The 25633-nt window shown below is 36.6% G+C and overlaps 1 protein-coding gene across 3 annotated transcripts in view; it reads right to left on the bottom strand.

Moving 5' to 3' along the window:
• The window catches only part of DTWD2 (DTW domain containing 2), an 86377-nt gene that overhangs the window by 24279 nt on the left and 36465 nt on the right, over positions 1-25633 (bottom strand). For all 3 annotated transcript variants that reach the window (XM_083356265.1, XM_083356263.1, XM_083356264.1), the window contains exons 3-4: positions 25394-25488; positions 17111-17300 (exon numbers count right to left, since the gene is read on the bottom strand). In XM_083356265.1, coding sequence (XP_083212391.1) covers positions 17111-17300; positions 25394-25488 — 285 coding nt within the window. The remainder of the gene's footprint in view (positions 1-17110; positions 17301-25393; positions 25489-25633) is intronic.

Below are 25633 nucleotides of genomic sequence, written 5' to 3'. Positions count from 1 at the left end.
GAAACTGTGGGTCCACAGCTACACAACAAGTTTAATTCGCTCTAAAGTTCTGGCTTTGGGAAATTTCACAGGGTCTGATCCCCATCTACCCAGCAAATAATTGTAAATCAAATTTATATGCATGAACTCTAGAGCGACCCTGTTTTAGCTTGTGAACTTGATTGTCCATTGCTCTTTTGGATAGATCATGAAATGCACCTCTAAATCTTTGCATGAAATCCTAGCAATTCTCCAGTACGGAATCATTGCCTTTATTGATGTCAATGCTTTTTCAAGGCATTCTGGAAACAAACAATGCAAATTACAGTATCTTCGGTATCCTCGTTGTAGAAGCCTATGGTAATGGCAGACGAATCAATGGTATGCCCCATTTCGATCTGGGTTTTCATGAATAAAACAGACTCTTTCTGTATTCCTGAACACAGTATGGTTCATTAAAGTCTTCGATTTCTCCAGCAAGCCTCTGGGCTTTTTCTTCATCCTTTTCCCTGCCAGCTTTTCCTTTTACTTGGCGTTTTTTTTTTAAATTTCCTGATACAGCCCAGCTCAAGAATGTTATCTGTTTCTTTTAGAAGTGTTTTGTCAGTTTCAAGGTGAGCCACAATAGCAGGATGTTTGATGTATGAACTACTATTGTTCAGTATACATCTTTGGTAGGTGATAAATACAAATGATAAATCTGCTTAAATAGAAATATGAATAATGGTAATAATATAGTATTTAATAGTTGAAAGCCTTCTCTGGGATGAGCTTCAGCATAGGCCTGATTCCTAGAAAAAGAGTTGCAAATATATAACAGTGAATATATCATATTCACCGTCACTTTTGACAAGGAGAGGCTCCTGACAGCTAAAAGAACAAGCAATTCTATTCTTATGCATGTTGCTCAGCTGAATGTTGACATTTCTTCTGTTGTTGCTCTAGCTCTCTCTCATACACATCTATCTATCATCTATCTATCTATCTATCTATCTATCTATCTATCTATCTATCTATCATCTATCTATCATCTATCTATCATCTATCTCTATCTATCTATCTATCTATCTATCTATCTATCTATCTATCTATCATCTATCTATCATCTATCTCTATCTATCTATCTATCTATCTATCTATCTATCTATCTATCTATCTATCTATCTATCTATCTATCTGCTGTTATTCTTCTTTTACTTTGTTCAATCAATTATTACAGGATTTTCTCCATTTGTGTGTTCACACTATCGAATTCATGATATTAATGCCCATTTTGCTATTGCAAAATACCTTTTAAAAGGAACAAAGCGATAGTGAACTTTAATTATCCAGAGGCTTTTTCGGAGTTAACTTCTTTCAAGCCTCATCTTTTTCCTGCCTTTTTTCCTGACAATTTTCTCTTTCAAAAGATGAAAGAAGACACATCTTTGACTTGATATTAATCAACAGGGAAGACTTGGTTGAGGAATGAAAATGCAGGAGAATTTTGGGAAAGCAATTGTGTAATGCAAGTTTCTGAGGTTAGGAGAAAATAAATTTAACTATAGTCAGGCAGGTATCTTGGTTTTTAATAAACTGGATCTTAATAACCTCAGAGCCTTGCCAAATACAATCCAATGGCAGGAGAAGCTAATGGGAAAAATCCCAAAAGTGCCTTTTCAAGAGGCAACTGGACTTTCTTGTTTTTCACTGAAGACATTTTGCTTCTCCTCCAAGAAGCTTCTTCAGCTTTGACTGGATGGTGTAATGAAAGTATTTATATTCCTTGCAGATAGCTGTGCATTCTTTTAGAGAATTGTTGAGGCCACTTGGAGGTTTATTATTAAAACTTGTTGATGATTGAAAGAAGGCTTATTGGGCGATAGTTCTTTAAATCATCTTGGGCCCTTTTCTTGTGTATAAGAATCACTTCAGCATTTTTCCAAGCATCGGGTATTTTTTCTTCTCTGAGGCATCTTGAGTATAGTTTTGCTAGTATCTTGTATAAACTGTGACCATCAGCTTTCAGCATTTCAGCTGTAACACAGTCATTTCCTGAAGCTTTGCCATTTTTCATTGATTTTATGGCACTTGATACTTCCTCCACTAAGATATCTGGCATTTCCTCTTTCATGGCTGTTGTTACTTTTGAGTGATCTTGATCTTTGTATAGTTCTGAATAAAATTTTCCAATTATTTCTAACATTTCCTGCCTTGTTCTACATACAGAGCCATCTTCATGTTTTAATGCAAAAGCTTTCTTGTATTTATAAACTTGCATTTTGCTCTATTAATCCCTTTGTTTTGTTCAAATGCCATTTTTCACAAGCTTCATGTTAAACTGAGGCATTTCTTCTTGGGCACGTTTTCTTATGGTCTTGTAAAGGTCAACGTAATCCAGTATATTAGTGAAACTTCCAGTATTCTTCATTCTGTAGTTTTTTCATTAAATCAATAGTTTCATCAGATATTTTTGACAGTACAAAGCGTTTTTCTGGTGGCGCTATAGATATAGCAGATTCAAGGATGTTTTTGACTATTTATTCATTATGGTCCATAATGTTCTTCCAAATCTTGCAATAAAGCAAAGCGATTTGATAGATTAATCTCAAAATCAGTGTTATCATTCTTCATTTTTGTTTTTTATGATATCTTTATCATTTTCATACACTCTTTTGTGACATTCTATCATCACTTTAGCTCTTACCATTCTATGGCTACTTCCAACGTTAAAACAATTGGTTTTAACAATTGCAGAATATGGTTTTATTACTTGACATGATGTAGTCAATTTCACTTGTGTACCCAGATGGACTCTTCCATGTCCATTTTCTGCTAGCTTTTTTTCTTGTATAATGTGTTCTTGGTATAAAGTTTCTGTCCTTCAGCAAAATCTACTAGTCTGTCACCTCTATTATCTTGTTCACCACTTCCATACCAGGTGGGTTTTTTTCTCCACTTATTGTTCTTCCTATTCTTGCATTAAAGTCACACATTTCACAAACTAGACTAGGGAAAAGATGGAATAAAAATCAATGGCTCCTATTTAAATCACTTAAGAGTTGTAGATGCTGTTGCTCTCTTCTCCCAAGACACAGAAGAGCTACAAAGACATATACAAGAGCTACACAAAGCAGAAGAACCTAAGCAGCAGGCTTAAAAATAAACCTGAAAAAGAGCCAGGTTATGTTTAATAAAATTTCTAGAAAAGAACTAGATGTAGTACACCACTATATATACATTGGCCAACAGATACCTGTCAGAATCCATTTGTATCATATTCATAAATGTATGTTTAAAACATTATTCCATGGATCCTGCCATCTCCGGAGGAGGAGGGAACGGATGTGTATTGAGCCTATATTAGGCATTTCAAAGGAAAAGAGAAGCCTTTTGAACTGGGGAAACAAAAGGGGTAGGAGCATCTGGCTTGTGTCACGGAAGAGAGCAATAAACATAAAAGGTCCTAAGTTCCTTTTTCCCATGAGAGGGATGAGACGAGGTAAATGATTGGGGACTGACCAAATGGGTTTAAGGGGGGGTTGAACCGGTAACTCTTTATAAAGGTTTAGTTTGTAGTACAATATTAAGTCCTGTCTTGTATTCCTACAACCAAGCATGTCATAGTAAAGATTTCTTTTGGACTAAGATTTGAGTCCAAGAGTTTTGTCTTCCTAAGATGTGGTTTGGGGTGGGTCCTGACATTAGACAGGACTTGCACTGAAAGTCAACCTGGAAGGAGAAACCTTACCGGGGGACTTTGCAAATAAATATGATGTCTGACGATGAAGCAAGAGAGGAGGGAAGCCCCATGGAGAAGGAGTCTTCCTCCCAGCTGAATTCCCAGAAACAGTGGGAAGCTGAAGCGTCATATTTCTCCTGGGAGGAAACGGTGGAGCGGCACGAACGAAAACCCCGGTGGTCGATGGGCGTTGGAAGGAAAAGCGAGTGAGGAAAGGCTTCGGGAGAAGTGACCCTGAGACGAAGCGACCACCAACCGGAATGGAGGCAAGATATGGAGAACTCCCTGCACGCCAGTGAGGAAGAGCGGATTCTGAAAAAAGCTATTGATTTGATGAAAGCAACCCTGAGCTCACTAAGGGAGGAGAGAGCTGGAAACCGCAATCAACGCAACACCTGGGGTCGCAACTGGAGGGGTAATGGAAGGGATCCAACACCTGAAACCCCAGGGCTGTCCAATGGAACAAGAGTCGCTGACTCTTGTCAGATGATACAATAAATCTTGTCAGATGATACAATAAAGAAAATTGAATGGCTTGTTAAATGTGGTTGGCAGGCATTCAGGAAGCTAAGCATAATTTTCAAGAACCTCTCCCTATGCTTGAAGAGAAAAGTTTTCAATCAGTGTGTGCTACCTGCTCTAACATATGCCACTGAAACATGAGCACTAAACTCACAATTAATACAAAAGTTACGAGATGCAGAAACAGCTATGGAAAGATACTGTATATGCTTAGCATTACAAGACAAGATAGAATGACTTGCACATGGATTAGAGAACAACAAAATATAATGAAGAGAGTAAAAGAATTGCAATGGAAATGGGCTGGTCACATAGTAAGAACAACTGATGGCAGGTGGACCAAGGCAGTCATAGAATGGATTCCACTTGACAAAAAGCCATTTAAACCAGGGTGGATAATAATCAATGTTGTTGTTGTTGTTTTTTAAAAAAAATCAGATTTCTTTTATTTAAATTGGATTTTTTGGATTTTTATCAACTTTATTTTAATAAAATGCTTTTGGAGTAAAAATCTATCTAAATATAGTTTTCTATTTAATATACATTAATAATTTAGTATATTCAGCATGAAATGGAGCTTAGTTATGTAGCATGAGGCTGTATATTCTGTAATATTTACATTTTTGGTAAACTCATTCAATGAATCTAAACTCTGCAAGCTGACATGCACTGCACTGATGCATTCACACAATTTCACAGTAACCATGAGATAAATCATAAACAAAGTTCAGGAATATTTCTTTATCCTATTGTTTTGCAAATCTATGTATACTACAAACTCTATGATTGTTTGAAGAGAAATGCATTTGTACCAGGCTCTAAGTGTTTTAATTAAATAAAAGAATTTGAGTACCGGTAGTTCTCCAACTATATGTGATTAACTTATTAACCTAAAATCGGATCTGATATCGCTGTTTTACTAACCTGAGAGCTTATTATTCTGAATAGGAAACCTTCATTTTGTTTGCAAATAATACTATTAAAGATTCTAACTACCAGCAAGAATGAGTCCTTACATTTAAAGAGCACTTGTCATTTCAGATCCATCATGGCAGCGCCTGTTAACAGGCATCCACTCACCTGCTGCCTGCCACGACTCTCACCTTGTGTCACTGCCACATCACCAGCCATCCCAAAAGTAAGTGGGACTGTCGGTGAGTCCTCCAGGCCTCCCAGGCCTAGAACAGAGTTCCGTAAGTAACATCCATGCACTTCTGGTGGGCCGTTCTAGGTCTGGGAGGCCTCCACCAGGCCTAGAACAGACTTCCAGAAATGACATCCACGTACTTCCGGTGGACTTACAACCATGTGATTTACTTAATAATCATATAATTCGCTTAATAATTATTGTAAAAAGGGTCATTAAATCGACTCTACTCATGTGGTGACATCAACTTACAACAGCATTGACATAAAACCAAAATTCCAGGCTCAATTTTTGTTGAAAGTCATGGACTACTTGTAAAGTAAGTAGATAAATAAATCTTCTTTTTCAAAAGTAATAGATTCACTCAGGGCAATAGTAGTAAATCTCTCTCTACAAAGCTAATCAGCACTCAGAAACAAACAATGGAATAATAAAAAATCAGGCTCAAATGGGAATATTGCTTATACTACAGATACAAAAATGATCTATTGTAGAATCAAATAATAAACTCTATTTATAATAATTCGAACATTTAAATCTTATGTCTCTTTCTCCTGCCCTTAGATGGCCATGGAGTTTTTTTGTTTTTTTGTTTTTGCTGCTTGTTTCTCAACCTTGGATATGGAGGTCAGCACATTTTGATGAAAATCTTGTCTCATCTCAAGCTCTTTGCTCCTGCCTTGATAGCTTTCGCCATGAACATAAAACTCCTATTTTTTATGCCAAAAAACAACATTTTGTAACCCAGGGATAACAATAATCACTTTAAGTCTTTAAAAAGAGTAGTCAAAAGTACATTAACTCAGAAAGGCAGTAAAAGTGAGGCCCATAATTTGAACCTTAGAATTGAGATTTAAGGGGCAGATTTTCTGTGTCCACATGTACATATGGATTCCTATTTTTCTATAATAAAGCTAATCCAGCTGCCCTGAATGATTGAATCTAATTCTGTGACTCGTGTTTTAATATTATTTGGACATTAATAACTTCTGTGAACAATGGAATTTTTGAATTTTTCTCATAAAAAAGGTTCCAGAGATCAAATCAAAGGCAACTTTTGATTGGCCTTTAAATTTGTGTTCCATACACATTTGCCTGCTAAATGCAGTAGATGTTGTGTACTGGGTTCGTTGCACAGGAATGAAGACGAGGCGAGTGAGTTCAGCAAAGAGCATGGTTTATTTCTTGCAGGATTTGAACTAGAGAGCTGGGCTGCAGATGCAGCAATTTATAACCTGGCCCCTAGGTGGCAGCCAATAGGTTTGAAACAACCCATTGCCGCCTAGGGGCAACCAATAGCAGCACTGGAGACGGGTTGTCTGAGGTGCTGGGAGCCGTTAGCTAGCTCCCAGCTTAAACAGCCTACCAGCCATTACCACGTGGTGTTACAAGCAAGCCCAATACATTACAGTAGAATCAAAGAGGTCCCCATTCCCTAAAGTCAGCCTGTCCAGACCGTTGAGCATAAATATCTTGGATATAAGTTGCTGATTATATTTAGAAGATTTATAGATCTACAGATAGTCCTTTGCCAATTTCCAGCAAAAAATGTCTATTGGGAAAGCTGGATTCATTTAACTGCAAGATTAATAATCACATGATTTCTTTAATGACCACTATAAACTTTGTAGTAAAATTAGTTCTGATTTATGACTGCAATGACTTATGATATAAATTCCTGTCCCAATTGTGGTTATGAGTCGAGGACTGCCTGTATTGTTGTTGTTATTTAAATCAGGCTTTCTACAAGTGTGTTCCCCCTGGAGCAACCGGACCGCACAAACAAGCAAAGCCCCATCCACGAGATGCAGGCAGAACACAAAACCACGCACCATCTGGTCCACGGAAAAACCTCTCTCCACAGAACCAGTTCCTGGTGCCCCAAAGGTTGAGGACCTCTTGTCTATAACTATCTCTCTTCCTTCTACCTCTACCAATCTGTTCTTCTCTATATGTATTATCATAAACAACTCCATTTCTTCTATGACAAGATACAAAAAAGTTTTCATATCAGATTTTTTAAAACAATAACATTAATGGCAATTATGTTCAATAACATATTTACTAATCAGTTTACTACTTCTTTAAGCTTATTTCTGGCTATCTTCCATTTCATAACAAGTAACAGGTAAAACATTAAAACAAATACATAAAATACAAAGTAACAGCATAGAATGATAGAAATATTTATTATGAAAAGGATACTGTCATTGCTACTTTTAGTAATGATTATTAATTAAATATATTTCTAAATGTTTGCAGATCAATCATGCCTTTTCATTCCAGTGTTCTTAGCATTGGTATGATTTGTGGCAATGACCCTAGATTTTATATGACATTGTTTATAGATACAAGCTATTTGAGAAAAAGAGAACTTGCTTCAATTACTTCACATTTTAATATATACATGATGGCAGAAAATGAAATTTTATTTTGTAAACAAATAATTTCCTAGAGAAAACAAGAATTACAGATTGGAAGGAATGTTATTATTATAAATCTCTAGTCAGGCACATATAGAGCATGTGCATATGCATAGATGTGCATACATACACATACACAGATAACATAGCGTAATAATATGAATAGTTGTTATTATAATGCTATAATACACATTTTGCGTTAAAAGAAAGACATGGAAGATGCTATTTAAATGTATTGGCCATTCAGACTAAGAAAGCACCAATAACATTTACTGATAACAACAAAATGTTCCTTGTATTTTAAAAATATAATCATTGGGAATTTTGCAAATGATTCTTATTCCTCTGTGTTATTTAATGTATTTTCTAATGTTTCAGCTTCAAGGTACATAATAGTGATTAAAGAAATTTATAGACAAAGAAAGATGATCTATATTTGACAGTAATGTTTTGCTGTCAATTTAAATTGCTAAACTGGTAATATTTCAGGTTAAGAGATGTTGAAATAATCATGAAAGAGCTTCCTCATCAATGAGCCAGTGGTACAACCTTCCTGGACAATTCAAACCCTTTCTGGGCAGTTTTTTTTGATTGTATTAAAAATTCAGATTTGACATGAAATGTAATAAAGCAATTTGTTATTTTCCTGCACAGCAATCTCTTCAATGATTACTACAATCCTAACAAACCAATTTAGTTGTATTAGTGGGTTACTGAACGAATGACCCAACCACATTGTTAAACCTTCTTAATATTTGTCTCATTTGTTCATTCTTTCAGGTGCTTAAGGCAGCATGGATATCACTCTCTTTATCCAACTGTCTCTATCACAGCTCTGCAGAATAATTTGGGCTGAGAGACAGTGACTAGGCCAAACCGATCCAATGGAACTTTTGCTGAGGATGGAAAGTAAAGATGAGTCATCTAAGCTTGAGTGCAAAACTTGAACTACAGTCTAAAGCAGGGGTGTCAAACTGCCGGCCCACGGCCAGATGTGTCATGCCAAAACCGTGTCCACCTAATTGCTGGCAATGGAAAAAAAGTCACAATATGACATGACATGTCACATAACGTTGCATGTTTGACACCCCTGGTCTAAAGTGATTCTCCTGTGGCCAGCAAAAAGGAAAGTGATTCAACAACTTACTACATATTACAATTTTACTTTACTTCTATGGAACTTTCCTTTTCTGAAACACTCTGGCATAGCTGGAAAATTGTACCAGTATTTCTAACATTTAAAAAGCCTCCATACTCATTTTGGAAAAGAAGAGGAATTAATAGTTTTCAAAAAAAAAGACACTATGTTAACCATTTTAACAAGAACGTTAGTATAATTTCTAAGACTAATTAATTCTACTTCCTTTAGTGTGTTCCTAATAGAAGATAAGAATACAGGGCAAATATCGAACTAGAAGGACTATCTGTAACCTGGACAATGATCTGATCTTCCTTAAGACTATATGAATTAGAATTCTTGAGGAGTCAAAATATGACTGAAGGGAAGTTAGTTCACGATCTTTAAAGTAATGACAATTCTTCATCTTAAGACACTCATTAATTTGAAGAACATAATGAAAATCTAAAATTGTCATATGTATCAGCCAAACTGCAATACCACAAAAATACACAATCTGGTACAACATTATTAAAAAAGTCAAAATTAATCCTGTCACGCAATAGAATTCCAATAAAGGCTCTATGTTGAAGACATTAAATTGTTATTACAATATCACAGTAGGAAGTACTGTCTATATATCAATCATGAAACATATTTACGAAAGGGCAAATTATGCTCTTTTCTAAAAGAGCAATTCAAATAGCAAAAGTGCTAGCAGCTTTCATCTGCCATCAATTATAAAATGTGCACAGCTAAACTTATAATGATCAAGACCAAGGCCTTCCTTTGCCATGCAAATAAATTAGTTGGTTATCTTTTTTTTTCAGTTAACTGTCATCACTATATCTTATTTCCATTGCTAAATAGGCTAATAAGACAACATAAAGAACAAAACATCAACAAATCTTATGCTAATTCACATAAGCCAATTCAGCTTTATTGCTATCTCAGAGGGAAAAAGTGCATGAACAGGCCTGTGATTATATATTTACAGTCATGGCCGAAATTGTTGGCACCCCAGAAATTTTTCCAGAAAATCAAGTATTTCTCACAGAAAAGTATTGCAGGAACACATGTTTTGCTATACACAGGTTTATTCCCTTTGTGTGTATTAGAACACAACAAAAAAAGGGAGGAAAAAAAGCAAATTGGACATAATGTCAAACAAAACTCCAAAAATGGGCTGGACAAAATTATTGGTACCCTTAACTTAATATTTGGTTGCACACCCTTTGGAAAAAATAACTGAAATCAGTCGCTTCCTATAACCATCAATAAGCTTCTTACACCTCTCACCCGGAATTTTGGACCACTCTTCCTTTGCAAACTGCTCCAGGTCTCTCTTATTGGAAGGGCGCCTTTTCCCAACAGCAATTTTAAGATCTCTCCACAGGTGTTCAATGGGATTCAGATCTGGACTCATTGCTGGCCACTTCAGAACTCTCCAGCGCTTTCTTGCCATCCATTTCTGGGTGCTTTTTGACATATGTTTGGGGTCATTGTCCTGCTGGAAGACCCAAGATCTCAGACGCAAACCCAGCTTTCAGACACTGGGCTCTACAGTGCGACCCAAAATCCTTTGGTAATCCTCAGATTTCATGATGCCTTGCACACATTCAAGGCACCCAGTGCTAGAGGCAGCAAAACAACCCCAAAACATCATTGAACCTCCACCATATTTCACTGTAGGTACTGTGTTCTTTTCTTTGTAGGCCTCATTTCATTTTCGGTAAACAGTAGAATGATGTGCTTTACCAAAAAGCTCTATCTTGGTCTCATCTGTCCACAAGACGTTTTCCCAGAAGGATTTTGGCTTACTCAAGTACATTTTGGCAAACTCTAATCTTGCTTTTTTATGTTTCTGTGTCAGCAGTGGGGTCCTCCTGGGTCTCCTGCCATAGCGTTTCATTTCATTTAAATGTCGACGGATAGTTCACGCTGACACTGATGCTCCCTGAGCCTGCAGGATAGCTTGCATTCCTTTGGAACTTGTTTGGGGCTGCTTATCCACCATCCGGACTATCCTGCGTTGCAACCTTTCATCAATTTTTCTCTTCTGTCCACGACCAGGGAGATTCGCTACAGTGCCATGGGTTGCAAACTTCTTGATAATGTTGCACACTGTGGACAAAGGCAAATCTAGATCTCTGGAGATGGACTTGTAACCTTGAGATTGTTGATATTTGTCCACAATTTTGGTTCTCAAGTCCTCAGACAGTTCTCTTCTCCTCTTTCTGTTGTCCATGCTTCGTGTGGCACACACAGACACACAATGCAAAGACTAAGTGAACTTCTCTCCTTTTTATCTGCTTTCAGGTGTGATTTTTATATTGCCCACAACTTTTACTTGCCCCAGGTGAGTTTAAAGGAGCATCACATGCTTGAAACAATCTTATTTATCCACAATTTTGAAAGGGTGCCAATAATTTTGTCCGGCCCATTTTTGGAGTTTTGTTTGACATTATGTCCAATTTGCTTTTTTTCCTCCCTTTTTTTGTTGTGTTCCAATCACACAAAGGGAATAAACCTGTGTATAGCAAAACATGTGTTCCTGCAATACTTTTCTGTGAGAAATACTTGATTTTCTGGAAAAATTTCTGGGGTGCCAACAATTTCAGCCATGACTGTATGTCTATGGTATTTAAATATCATACACACTGTAAGCTTATCATGGATACAGAAGCTGGTTTATAAACAGAATCAGCCCTTATACAATAAAAAAGATCACTTTGGGTAACTAAAACAGGTCATCTACATAAGGAATGGGCAGATATACCAAAACATATACATACATATATACATATATACATATATACATATATGTAGATCTTTGGTCATTCGGGGTTTTTCCCACGTAGAATTGAAGGTATAAGAGCAACGTTTCGACGAAATCTCATCCGTCATCCTCAGGCTGGTGGCTTCAGCTTCGTTCCTCTGGGAGAAGTGTGTGGTAGTGGCTGTTTGTTCCTCTTTTTTAAAATGCCAGAGGGGGTGTGTTCTGTGGGTGGAGGTGTGCTCTGATTGGGTGGGGGGTTAGCTGTGTTCTGAGTGGGTGGGAGTGTGTTTTGAATGGGGGCTGTGTTCTGATTGGGTGGGGATGTGTTTTGAGTGGATGGGCTGGTCTCAGCTGCCAGCCTTAGACCTGAACTGGTGAGTTTATTTATTTATTATTTATTTATTTTAATTCCATGTATATCCCGCCCTTATCCGAAGACTCAGGGCGGCTTACAAGCTTAGCAGTAGCCTTCATTCTATGTATAATGCCTGCTTATTAGGGCTTTCACACACACACCAAGCGGCATTATTACAAAGTCAGCTTATTGCCCCCAACAATCTGGGTCCTCATTTTACCTACCTCGGAAGGATGGAAGGCTGAGTCAACCTTGAGCCTGGTGGGACGCGAACCTGCACTAATTGCAGGCAGCTGGTGTTACTTAAGGAGGCATTAGCCCACTGCTCCACCAAGGCTGCTTTTGTTCGGCTCCGTGTTTGTGGTGGTGCCATGTTTTTATAGTGGGTGTCAGTTTGCTTATTGTGTGGTTTGGAGGGGTTTAAAGTGGCTGATGTTGTAGCTGTAGTTAGGTTTCTGTTTTGTGGTTGTGTGTCGTTATCGTTGTGGGTTCGGATTTGCTTTTTGAATGGTTGTGTGGTGGTGATGTCATGTGATGTTATCATGAGTTTGGGTCTGGTATCATTCTTGGTGGTTGGGACTCGTCTGTCAATCAAGGCGGGTTTCCAAATGGCTGGTAGGCAAGAGGTATCATCTCGTTTGTTCATGCTGTGGGGGCGTTTTTCTATCTCAATGGCTTCTCTTATTATTCTGTTGTTAAAATGTTCAATTTTGGTGATAGTTTTGGTTTTTCACCCCTTTCGCCTGTCATCGCAAACCTCTACATGGAACACTTTGAAACCCTCGCTCTAGAAAAATCCAACCACAAACCCAAAATCTGGCTCAGATACGTAGATGACACCTTCGTAATCTGGCCACACGGCAAAGAAAAACTAGATGACTTCCTCACACACCTCAATAGCCTACACCCCAAAATACAATTCACCATGGAAACAGAAGCTAACAATCAACTTCCCTTCCTTGATGTCTTAGTCTACAAGAAATCCAACGGCTCCCTAGGACACACTATCTACCATAAAAAAATGCACTCTCACACGACCACCCAGCACAGATCAACTCCGTAGCCAAGACACTCATCTCCAGAACAAAACACCTAGCTGACGAACAACACCTAAAAACCGAACTACACAATCTCACTAATGTACTAACAGCCAATGGATTCCAAAGAAACATGATTACCAACTTAATCCGAAGAGAGACACCCACAAAAACCCAAGACAGAGAACAAGAAAATGGCAAAGCCCTCCTCCCATACTTAAAAGGGACCAGACAGAATCAGCAAGATCCTCCAAAAACACAACATCAAAACAGCATTCTACACAGACAGAAAAATATCCACCATCCTAAGAAACCCCAAAGACATAATTGGGTTAGAAAACCAAGGAGTATATGAAATCCCATGCACCACCTGCCCCACCACATACATCGGACAGACCAACAGAAGAATAAGTGCACGCATTGAAGAGCACAGGAACTCACTCAGAAAGGGAGAACAAACTTCATCCCTGTTCCAACACTTTAAAGCCACGGGATATGAAATTGATTTTAAAAAACCCAAGACTATCGCCAAAATTGAACATTTTAACAACAGAATAATCAGAGAAGCCATCAAGATAGAAAAACGCACCCACAGCATGAACAAACAAGATGATACCTCTCGCCTACCAGCCATTTGGAAACCCGCCTTGATTGACAGACGAGTCCCAACCACCAAGAATGATACCAGACCCAATCTCATGATAACATCACATGACATCACCACCACACAACCATCCAAAAAGCAAATCTGAACCCACAACAATAACGACACACAACCACAAAACAGAACCCTAACTACAGCTGCAACATTAGCCACTTTAAAGCAACACAACTCACCAGTTCAGGTCTAAGGCTGGCAGCTGAGACCAGCCCATCCACTCAAAACACATCCCCACCCAATCAGAACACAGCCCCCATTCAAAACACACTCCCACCCAATCAGAACACAGCTAAGCCCCCACCCAGAGCACACCTCCACCCCATCAGAACACAGCCAAGCCTCCACCCACAGAACACCCCCCCTCTGGCAGTGTAAAAAAAAAAAAACAGCCACTATCACACACTTCTCCCAGAAGAAGGAAGCTGAAGTGACCAGCCTGAGGATGACAGATGAGATTTTGTTGAAACGTTGCCCTAATACCTCCAATTTTACGTGGGAAAAAACCCGAATGACCAAAGATATATATATATCTACTCCAAACACAGGTCATCTACCTGAGGAATGGGCAGATATACCAAAACAAATATATATATATATATATATATATATATATATATATATATATATATATATATATATATATATATGTGTGTGTGTGTGTGTGTGTGTGTGTGTGTGTGTGTGTAAATTACTAACAAAGAATTAAAGGGAAACTGAGATGCATTTCTGACTTATTAGTCGTCATCAGCCAGCCATACCCTTCTGAGATTCGAACCATGGGCTGATTGCATATGAGGCAGTGTTATTTGCCTCTAAGCCACAAGGTCTCTCTCGCTCTGTTAGCTTTTTTTTCTGCAAGGGAAGATATGTTTCAAATGTTAACTCTTTAGATTACCTTGCTAGGCCCCAAACATGGGGCAAATCTTTATTTCCTGTTTTCAGCCTATCTTGAAGGCTATCGAACAGGCAGTAGTCACACCGGACAATTCCTATATTTGTGTAAATTACTAACAAAGAATTAAAGGGAAACTGAGATGCATTTCTGACTTATTAGTCGTCATCAGCCAGCCATACCCTTCTGAGATTCGAACCATGGGCTGATTGCATATGAGGCAGTGTTATTTGCCTCTAAGCCACAAGGTCTCTCTCGCTCTGTTAGCTTTTTTTCTGCAAGGGAAGATATGTTTCAAATGTTAACTCTTTAGATTACCTTGCTAGGCCCCAAACATGGGGCAAATCTTTATTTCCTGTTTTCAGCCTATCTTGAAGGCTATCGAACAGGCAGTAGTCACACCGGACAATTCCTATATTTGTGTAAATTACTAACAAAGAATTAAAGGGAAACTGAGATGCATTTCTGACTTATTAGTCGTCATCAGCCAGCCATACCCTTCTGAGATTCGAACCATGGGCTGATTGCATATGAGGCAGTGTTATTTGCCTCTAAGCCACAAGGTCTCTCTCGCTCTGTTAGCTTTTTTTCTGCAAGGGAAGATATGTTTCAAATGTTAACTCTTTAGATTACCTTGCTAGGCCCCAAACATGGGGCAAATCTTTATTTCCTGTTTTCAGTCTATCTTGAAGGCTATCGAACAGGCAGTAGTCACACCGGACAATTCCTATATTTGTGTAAATTACTAACAAAGAATTAAAGGGAAACTGAGATGCATTTCTGACTTATTAGTCGTCATCAGCCAGCCATACCCTTCTGAGATTCGAACCATGGGCTGATTGCATATGAGGCAGTGTTATTTGCCTCTAAGCCACAAGGTCTCTCTCGCTCTGTTAGCTTTTTTTCTGCAAGGGAAGATATGTTTCAAATGTTAACTCTTTAGATTACCTTGCTAGGCCCCAAACATGGGGCAAATCTTTATTTCCTGTTTTCAGCCTATCTTGAAGGCTATCGAACAGGCAGTAGTCACACCGGACAATTCCTATATTTGTGTAAATTACTAACAAAGAATTAAAGGGAAACTGAGATGCATTTCTGACTTATTAGTCGTCATCAGCCAGCCATACCCTTCTGAGATTCGAACCATGGGCTGATTGCATATGAGGCAGTGTTATTTGCCTCTAAGCCACAAGGTCTCTCTCGCTCTGTTAGCTTTTTTTCTGCAAGGGAACAGGCAGTAGTCAAACCGGACAATTCATATATTTGAGTTCCACTATTTGCCTCTAAGCCACAAGGTCTCTCTCGCTCTGTTAGCTTTTTTTCTGCAAGGGAACAGGCAGTAGTCAAACCGGACAATTCATATATTTGTGTAAATTACTAACAAAGAATTAAAGGGAAACTGAGATGCATTTCTGACTCCTTAGTCGTCCTCAGTCAGCTATACCCTTCTGAGATTCGAACCTGGGCTGATTGCATACAAATAACACTGCCTTGTATGCAATCAGCCCAGGTTCGAATCTCAGAAGGGTATAGCTGACTGAGGACGACTAAGGAGTCAGAAATGCATCTCAGTTTCCCTTTAATTCTTTGTTAGTAATTTACACAAATATATGAATTGTCCGGTTTGACTACTGCCTGTTTGATAGCCTTCAAGATAGGCTGAAAACAGGAAATAAAGATTTGCCCCATGTTTGGGGCCTAGCAAGGTAATCTAAATAGTTATGTGTGTGTGTGTGTGTGTGTATATGTGTATATGTGTATATATGTATATGTGTGAAGTTCAAGGTGCTAACAATGACATACAAAGCCCTACATGGCATGGGTCCGGACTACCTACGGGAGCACCTTCTGCCAATGTCAGCACCCCACCGTCCTTTGCGCTCCCACAGAGAGGGCCTCCTCAGGGTGCCACCGCTCAAGGAATGTCGGCTGGTGGCCCCCAGGGGGAGGGCATTCTCAGTGGGTGCGCCAGCCCTCTGGAACAGCTTACCAACCGAAATCCGGATGGCCCCCGACCTCCGCACCTTCCGGCGCGACTTAAAAACTTACCTGTTCCAGCAGTCCGGCCTGGCCTGATAGCTCGAATTGGGGTCCCAGTTTGTTTTTTACTATTGTTTTTTCACTATTGTTCATTCTGTACACCTACCTTATTCTGTACACCGCCTCGAGTCCCTCGGGAGAAGGGCGGTTTATAAAAACAAACAAACAAATAAATAAATAAATAAATAAATAAATATGTGTATATGTGTATATATGTGTGTGTATATATATATATATATATATATATATATATATATATATATGTATATGTATGTATATGTATGTATATGTATGTATGTATATGTATATGTATATGGGAGACACATTAAATTTAAGAAAAAGTATGCATGAATACAGAATTACCAATATTTTAAATACTACAAAGAACTGCTCCAAACACAGAACTTGAACTGTAATATAAGAATACTAAATCCTACCTGCTTGGGCATTTGAAAAAGGGAGTTCTTTAAAAATATATCTTTTGCTTGACTCCATGTTCCATCAATGATTATGATCACATAAGAATTAGTGGAACTCAAATCCATTTCTTCCAAATTTGTTGCTCCAGCTCCAGGATACAGTATTAAGGTATTTGAACTTCTGCATATGGATCCTAATTCAGGGAACCTATAAATATTTATAAAAATGGTTTTAATTATATTCTGGTAAGTAAAAATAACGAAGCTATCTTTTCTAAAATAGCTGTCCCAATAGCCAAAATGACTACCTACTAAACATGGAATATTATGCCAGTTAGGAATAGCCTTTTTAAAATTAAAAGTAAAGATATCCACAATTTAAACTTGTCTCCTGGTGACTACCTGGACACATCCATGCAGTTTTCTTAGTAAACATTTGGAAATAGATTGTCGCTATTTTCTTTATCTTCCTAGTGATTAGTCTACATACAATATACCTTTCATGCCATTTGATATATTTTTTCATATTATTTTTCTTCATTCTAGTTTCCTTTCCTTTTCTTCCATATCAATTTTCTCTCAAGATCCATTCTTAGCACCACCCAAAGAACAATCTCTCCCACATTCAAAATCTCTTATCCCTTTTGAAACAATAAAATCCGTTATGTTTCTGAGGACTTCTGGTTTTGTGCAGTAGTGACTGGTTGCGGGCTTGCAGATTCTCTGCACCCTGGCGGCTAATTTCACCCTGCCTGGGGACCCTAAATGGGTCTAAGCTGCCCCAGAGGCAACTAAGAAAGAAGGGTGCTCCAGCAACTCTGGAATGGTGGCAGCCATTCCGTTCCACTTGGGCAAAGCCTTCTAACCTGACAGGAGAAAGGCTGGCCATATTGTATCGAGCAGCCCAAGCTACTAGCAACCAAAGTCCAAAAGTACTAACAGCGTGCTTGAAACTGGGTGAGGAATTCGAACTTCTCTTTTCCATTCTACATTTAATTTCCTGGAAAAGATCCCCAAGAAGCAAAATACCTCTGAAAGCGAAGGAGGGGATTTCCGTCCCACCCTTATACTAACGGAAGCAGCGAATTAATCTTTTTATGGAGGATCAAAATATATGGAAGTGAAATAAATATAAAACCTGAAATTTAAAACATAAATCTGGATAAATCTAAAATTGTTAGAATGGTTAAGACTCTTATTTTAAAGATAATTGTTCATTTTGGAAATTAAAAAACAAATAGTTGCTGACACCTAGTGGTGGATGAAGGCTATGACAGCTATGACTTTAATATAAGAGTTGGCAAAACCTGGGAAAAGCTAATCTATGTTTGTGACCTTAAAAGTTTTAACAACAAAGAACAGCTGTGACAAAAAAAGACAATAATCTGAGCTGTAGACAAAAATAATTATAAATTTTAGAAAAAAAATCTTTCTTGAACTATTTGGTTTACAAATATCTATTTAATTTGGACTCTAAAACTATTTGCAGAGAAAAGAAAGGAAGATAAAAACTCAAATTCTTGGCCATCATGGATCAGAGACATGTAGAAAGAACATATCAAGAAAACATAAATACTTTACAGGAGGCGATACATGGTATACTGCAACTAATTCAAAGAACAATGACTGTAAACCACAAAGAAATCCAAAATAACTTTGCAAATATAAACCAATCTATTTCTAATTTAACTGTACAACAAAAAAATTCCCAGAAAACAACAACAGAGAAGGAGCAGATAAAACAGATAAATGGATATAGAACGGAGAATAGAGACTTAAATATGGAACTTAACAAAACAAGGAAACATGATTTAATCCTAGTGGGGAAAAATTCACAAGAATAGGAAAAAACAACTTATTTATTTATTTATTTATTTATTTATTTATTTATTTATTTATTGATGGGATTTATATCCCGCCCTATCTCCCGAAGGACTCAGGGCGGCTAACAACAAAACATATAATAAGTACAGAAATTAAGATAAAAATAAAATTAAAATCATCTGTGCAATAAATTAAAATTAAAAACTAAAAATAAATTAAAAATTCTAAATATAATTAATTAAAATGCCTGTCAGTCCAGGTCAGCCTGGTGGAAAAGGAGTGCTTTGAGGCCGCGGCAAAAGGATTGGAGATTTTGGGCCATCCAAAGCTCAGGGGGGAGTTGATTCCATAGGGCTGGCGCTCCCACAGAGAAGGCCCTCCCCCTGGGGGTCGCCAGCCGACATTGCCTAGCTGACGGTACCCTGAGGAGGCCTTCTCTGTGTGAGCGTACTGGGCGATGGGAATTTGTTCCCGGCAGCAGATGGTGCTGCATGTATCCCGGGCCTAAGCCATGTAGGGCTTTAAAGGTAAGTACCAGCACCTTAAATCTCACCCGGAGGGCAACCGGTAGCCAATGCAGCTCACGCAGGAGGGGTGTAATATGGGAGTATCGGGGTGCTCCCATCACAACCCGTGCAGCTGCACTCTGCACCAGCTGAAACCTCCAGGTGGTCTTCAAGGGCAGCCCCATGTAGAGAGCATTATACGGGAGGTAACGAGTGCGTGGGTGACTGTACGTAGGGCATCTCGGTCCAGAAAGGGGCGCAATTGGTATATTAGGCGAATCTGGGCAAATGCCCCCCTAGCCACGACTCCAATATGATCTTCAAAACTGAGTCGTGAATCTAGGAGGACGCCCAGATTGCGTGCTCTATCAATGGGAGGTAACATCTATCCTCCTATAGTCAAAGATGGAACCTCTTGGACTAAACGAGATGACGGTATGTATCTTATCCCTTAAGACTACAAAATAAATCTGAGGACAAGAAAACAGTTTGGATAACATGGACTGTAGAGATGTCAGGAAGATCAGAGAGAAAGGAAATGATAAGAGAAGCACAGAGAAAGAAAAAGGTTTTGAACAAACATGGACAGGCAGAAGCCCCATACAAAGACACTTCACCTGATTTACTTTTTATATCTACAGCAACATTTATGAACATAGGGGAAAACTTTTTGATTCAGCAAAATACATTGATTAAGAAAGATACTGGGCAAAAGAAAAAAGACTAACGTGGAAACCAAGAAAATAAATGATGGGACTTACCAGAGAGAATACTTAAAAAAGAAACATTTGTTTGAATATGGTTAAAGAAATAGAAAAGTTTTGGACTATATATGTCATTCTAAGAGGGATGAATTCCCTAAATAATATAGTATCCTTTTTTCCCCTTTTTTGTTCTCTTTCTTGATATGAATAGAAAAAAGTTGAAATGACTTAAAGGAAAATGTTTTAGATAGTTAAATGTGACTGAATTTAAGAAAATTATAATGGATTAAAAATGTTTTGAATAAGAGTTAATGGACTAGCTGACTAGATGTATTAAATAGAATGTTTAAAGATTAAACATATTTTTAATTATGGTTAAAAAGAATAAGAAATTTAGGAAATAAATATATATTAGCTTAGGAGGGATATATATTTTAAGTAGTATGATATTTTTTATGTTTCTTTACTCTTGCTCTCCTTTCTTTTTCATTGTTTTATCTATTCTTTAAGAAATGTAAAAGTGTGAGATGGTTCATATGGAAAAATAGTTAAATTTTAAAATGTAATTAATTTTTGAGAAAATCTTAACCAGTAAGAATACCTAATTTTTTTGGGAGAAACAAATAAAATAAGGACTGTAACAGGATCTATGATAAATCAACCAGAATGATTAGATAGAAAAGAAATATTATATTGATGTGATTATTTGTAGGAATATTGGGAAAAATTATATATTTAATTGTTATCTAATAAAACAATAAGAATTGTATTTAACTCAATGTCTGCAAAAGAAGATATTTTGGGAAAAAAGGAAATCAACTAAAACCATTATGTGGATTATGGATTATAGAAATCAATTGTTAATGACTGTTTTACAAATGCAACCTAGACAACACACTGTTCACCAGTTATTAAGTGATATATGTTTTTTAAAAAATCAATAAAATATATTACAAAAAAAATCAGTTATGTTTCTTAAGTCATTTCTTTTTTTTGTGTTCATATGAATTTATTTGAGACAGACCTTTTTCTAATGTATTCACCAGAAAGTCAACATTCTCATTCATTCCTGAATTTCTGAGAGACCTAATCACTTTCTTCATACTCTCTTATCTTGTTCCCACCAATCTGTTCATCAAGTATACAGCAGGTCTGACTCTGCTTACAAGCTGACCCTCCCCACCAGCTGAGACTATTTACTTATTTGTATTCTCCATTCAGCTGAATGGAATTACCTTTTAATAAATTTCTATTATCTTCCAAAAGATAATATAATAAGATGTATTTTTATCAAGTATTACATCTCAAGAACTAATTGGGGTTTTGCTGTTATGGACTACACTGAGCAAAGAGCAAAGTAATGTGACATTTTGAGGGGGGAAGTGGGTAGTTGTGGTAAATGAAACCTAACAAAATGTACCTCAGCCACTAAATGTTAAATGTAAGAACACTGGACTTCACTATAATTACTACAGATCTATGCAAAGTTGAACTGTCAGGTGTTGCCAATATGTTTGTATTATAATTTATATAAATTGTGACTGGCTTTTGTATTTATTCAACAATCATTTAAGCTTTATTATAATTATCACAATTTGTATTTTTAGCACTTTTATTTTTCTCATATTTCACTGTTCACATTTTGTTTTTCTCTACATTTATGCTTGAATACAACTGTCAACTGAGAATAACCTTCCATGAAGCTGACTGACTTGTGTTCACAAAGCTTTTACCATTAGGTATATGCTACTTTTCAACGGGCTACTAGACTCAGTGTAGTTTTTAGGTTTTGCTGCCATAGATTCACATGGCTACTCCTTTGGAGAATATTCAAATAGAAATTAGAATAGTAAAAAAATTAACAATTATAACTACAAATTTTAAAACGTAATTAAATTAGGACTGAAGACATTCGATGTAGAGAGAGCTGACCAATACTATACAGAACCTTTTAGATCAATTTCTTGGAAAGCCATTTCTAACAGAAACTGAATTGGGTACTGAGATAGTAAAACATACAACAGCTGTGCCAACTGCCATTTACCTAGTGACCTATTGTTACTAATTGCTTTTAAGAATCCAGCAGATGGTACTTTTCTTATTAATTTCTTCACTGAGCATGAAAGACTCTACAACAAGCCTTCTTTTCCCCAGAGGCCATGACTCTGTACCTATTGCTTGCTTCTGCTTGGCCATATCTCCCCAGGAGAGTCAATTACTACATGTAAGCACCACACACTTTATAAGCATATTTATGGAGCACTGGATTAAAAAGGAGGAATAATAAATAAATTAGTAGCCAAATATAGCCCACACCAAGTCTTTTAAAAAGTAAAGCTGTATCCAGGGTCTGAATAAGAAAATAATATAAAAAAAGAAAGTAAAAAAGAAACAATGAAGGCACAACACACAAGTCACAGAAGTGTGAGCAATGCTTTGTTCCAGTACAAAAGGTTGGTACAGTGAGAGCTGGTTTTAATGAACCAGGTGTGGAGCAGGTATTTATTATTCCCAAAAGACCACTAAATACAAAAGCATGTGATCGCAGCAATGTATTAATAATAATAATAATAATAATAATAATAATAATAATAATAATAATAACAACATTGCAAAATACATCAAAATTGCAGCTTCCTGCAATAACTCCAGCAAAACTACAAAAAACTGCGCTACTCAGAACATCTTACATTTTAAGGAGATACCTGGTTGATACCTAGGATGCTGGCAGCAACCCGTGTCAACCATTAGTGCCAGTCAATTTGCGTGTTCAGTTGACTGAGTTTCATGTTTTATGAATAATAATATATAATAATAACGTGGTAAATTAATACATCTATCTATCTTTAATATATCTACCTACCTACCTCATCCAAGTTACTTGGAAGTTATCTAAATGGAAATTCAATCCAATGTATCTTAAATAAAGCTCTATTAAATCAAAGTTCCCATTGCATTGTGGCTTTTTTTTTCTTTCTGCACCTTCTATTCCTGATATTACTGGACATTGTAAGAAATATAAACTCTATTGTTGCTCTTTCTATTTACACCACCTGTTCTAAAGGAGTGATGATTTTTAGTATTGAGACACTGGTATTTGTAAAAAGGGCTGGAAAATAGTGTTAGACTAAGAAAAATTAAGAAAGTCCTTTTTCAAAGTGGGCAACACTTTTATACTAAGTACAACAGAATTTTTTCTTAATTATTCCTATTTAACATTTAGTTATGTCAATAAAATAATTTATGTTGTATTCCATATATTTATGGAATAATTCTACTTCTTTCTTCTAGGTAAAATAATATTAAGTTCTAAAAAACTGCAGTAGCATTTGCCATTTCCATCAGGCTGTAATGTTTCACTCTCAAAAATCAAGGAATCAGGACTGTTTTTTTGAAAAATTTCAAAGCATTAACTCAACTGAAAAGACTGTTTTACCAAAAAGAAAATCACTTTAGAATCTCCATAAAGATAATTATTCCTTGATAAAATGACTTTTTTAAAAAATATTGTTGATAGTATTTATTTTAGAATAAGTATTATATCATCTTTTCCTCAAATGAAGCAGTAATTATGATGAAAGTTTAGGTTGCAAAATTAATGTCTAAAAGAAAATAAATTCCCAAATAGGAGCTTTCATCATCTGAAACAGTGTTCAAAATAAATAATAGAACAAGCATTTACTTGTTGGTTATTAAACAAAGTCATACTTTATTTATGAAACACATTAAATTAAATATGACAGTATAAAGATAATATAGAAAGGAACATAGCAGTTTTTGAAACTAGTAACGTTTACTTGAATAGATTACTGCCAAGATATGCTTAGCAAAAGTACATAGGTCATGGGTGTCAAACTCACCACGTCACGTGATGTGTTGCGATGTATTGCGACTCTTTTTGCATTGCTGGCAATGGGGTGGGCGTGGCTTTGGTATGATGAAACCGGCCCATGGGCCAGCGGTTTGACACCCCTAATATAGGTTATTGAGCCAGAAATCTGATCTCTGGGTACATTTTATGTTGCTGAACTACCACATAGGTTTGAGATAGCCTTTATTTCATTTTCCCGGTACTTCTAGAAATACCTAATCTTATTTTTCTAGTAGCATCACATTTATTATCTCCATCCCATGCACAAACATGCTTTATCCTTAAACCTGTCAAAATTCAGGAAGACGAAAAGCCAGAAATTCTGTTTAGTTACTGATTAGTAAGTATGAATAATTGAATAAAGGTAGGATAAAGCTAGAGTATTACTGTGATTAAAACATCTAGAAATGAAATAAAATAAAAATAAATAAATGAAAAACCAAACTACGCTGAACATGGTTCTGCTGACTGGGCTGAGCAGCAAAAGGCCAGAAATGAGGGTTAGTGTATGCTGAGTAAAAGGTAGAAAATTACATATCCTGAAATATGAAAAGCCCATTGTGAGGGAAAAAAACAGAAAACACCAGAAACATAACTAGTGAGAATGACTGATAGATTCTTGTGGAATGAGCTGCTTAAGACAAATCCTGCTTGATCAGCAGACATTCCAATCTGATTTTGAATTTAATTCATTCAGTAGCTAATTTGAGACTCAGAAATGTTCAAATAGGACATGATACAACACTATCTTCAAACTTAGATTGCAGCAACAGATGTAGAGGTGTATACTTCCTGTTATAAGAAGAAAAAGTAATGAGTACATGAGACACTGTCAGTTAAGAGTAAGAGATACTCTGGAGAAATGACTAATGCCAATTACTATTTATTTATTCTCAACTATGTGCACCAAACTTCTAGAAAGAAAAAGACAAGTTTCCTCAGTCTTGCATAAAAGATTTTGTAAGATAATCCAGTGCAGAATATAGGATAAATATGATATAAAATGTAAAGATTAGAGAGTTACGAATGGCACATGATTAATAGGAAACCAACATTAATACTGTTGCTGAATTCAATAGAATAGAAACATTGAAGAGAAATCAGATGAGACTAGCTTGGATTTATTGGAAGTAAATTAAATAAAAACCAGTCTAAAATAATTCAGTCAGTGTAAAATAATTCATAATGTAAAGATAATTAGGACATGGAAAGATAAGAAAGGTATATTTTGAAGATACAGAAAACTATCATCATTTATTTGGGAAGTTCATGTTTTTAAGGTTAACTCTGAATATGTACACTATAAAATAGAACTACAAATCTAAAATAATATGGCTTTACTGACTAGTGTTCTCAAAGAAAAGATAAGAAAACTTATTTTAACAGTGATATTCACCTGTCTTCACAGAAGCGTCGTCCAATCAAGACTTTACATTTGTCTTCAGGAAGACAAGCAGTTAGAAGAGGTACTGTTCGTAGCACTCTACTTTCCTGCAGTTAAAATTGAATATAAAACATATGATTTAATATTATAATTGTTTTCCATTTTTTAGAAATAAAACATAAAAGAATGCCTAGATAAAACATGCACATATAAAAAGCACTGGTTGTGAAAGAACAATATATTTATATACTG

Source organism: Vipera ursinii (genome assembly GCF_947247035.1).
Source record: "Vipera ursinii genome assembly, chromosome: 2".
Classification (NCBI taxonomy): Eukaryota; Metazoa; Chordata; class Lepidosauria; order Squamata; family Viperidae; genus Vipera; species Vipera ursinii.
The sequence above is the reverse complement of the archived record's forward strand: the minus strand, read 5'-3'. Positions and strand labels throughout refer to the sequence as shown.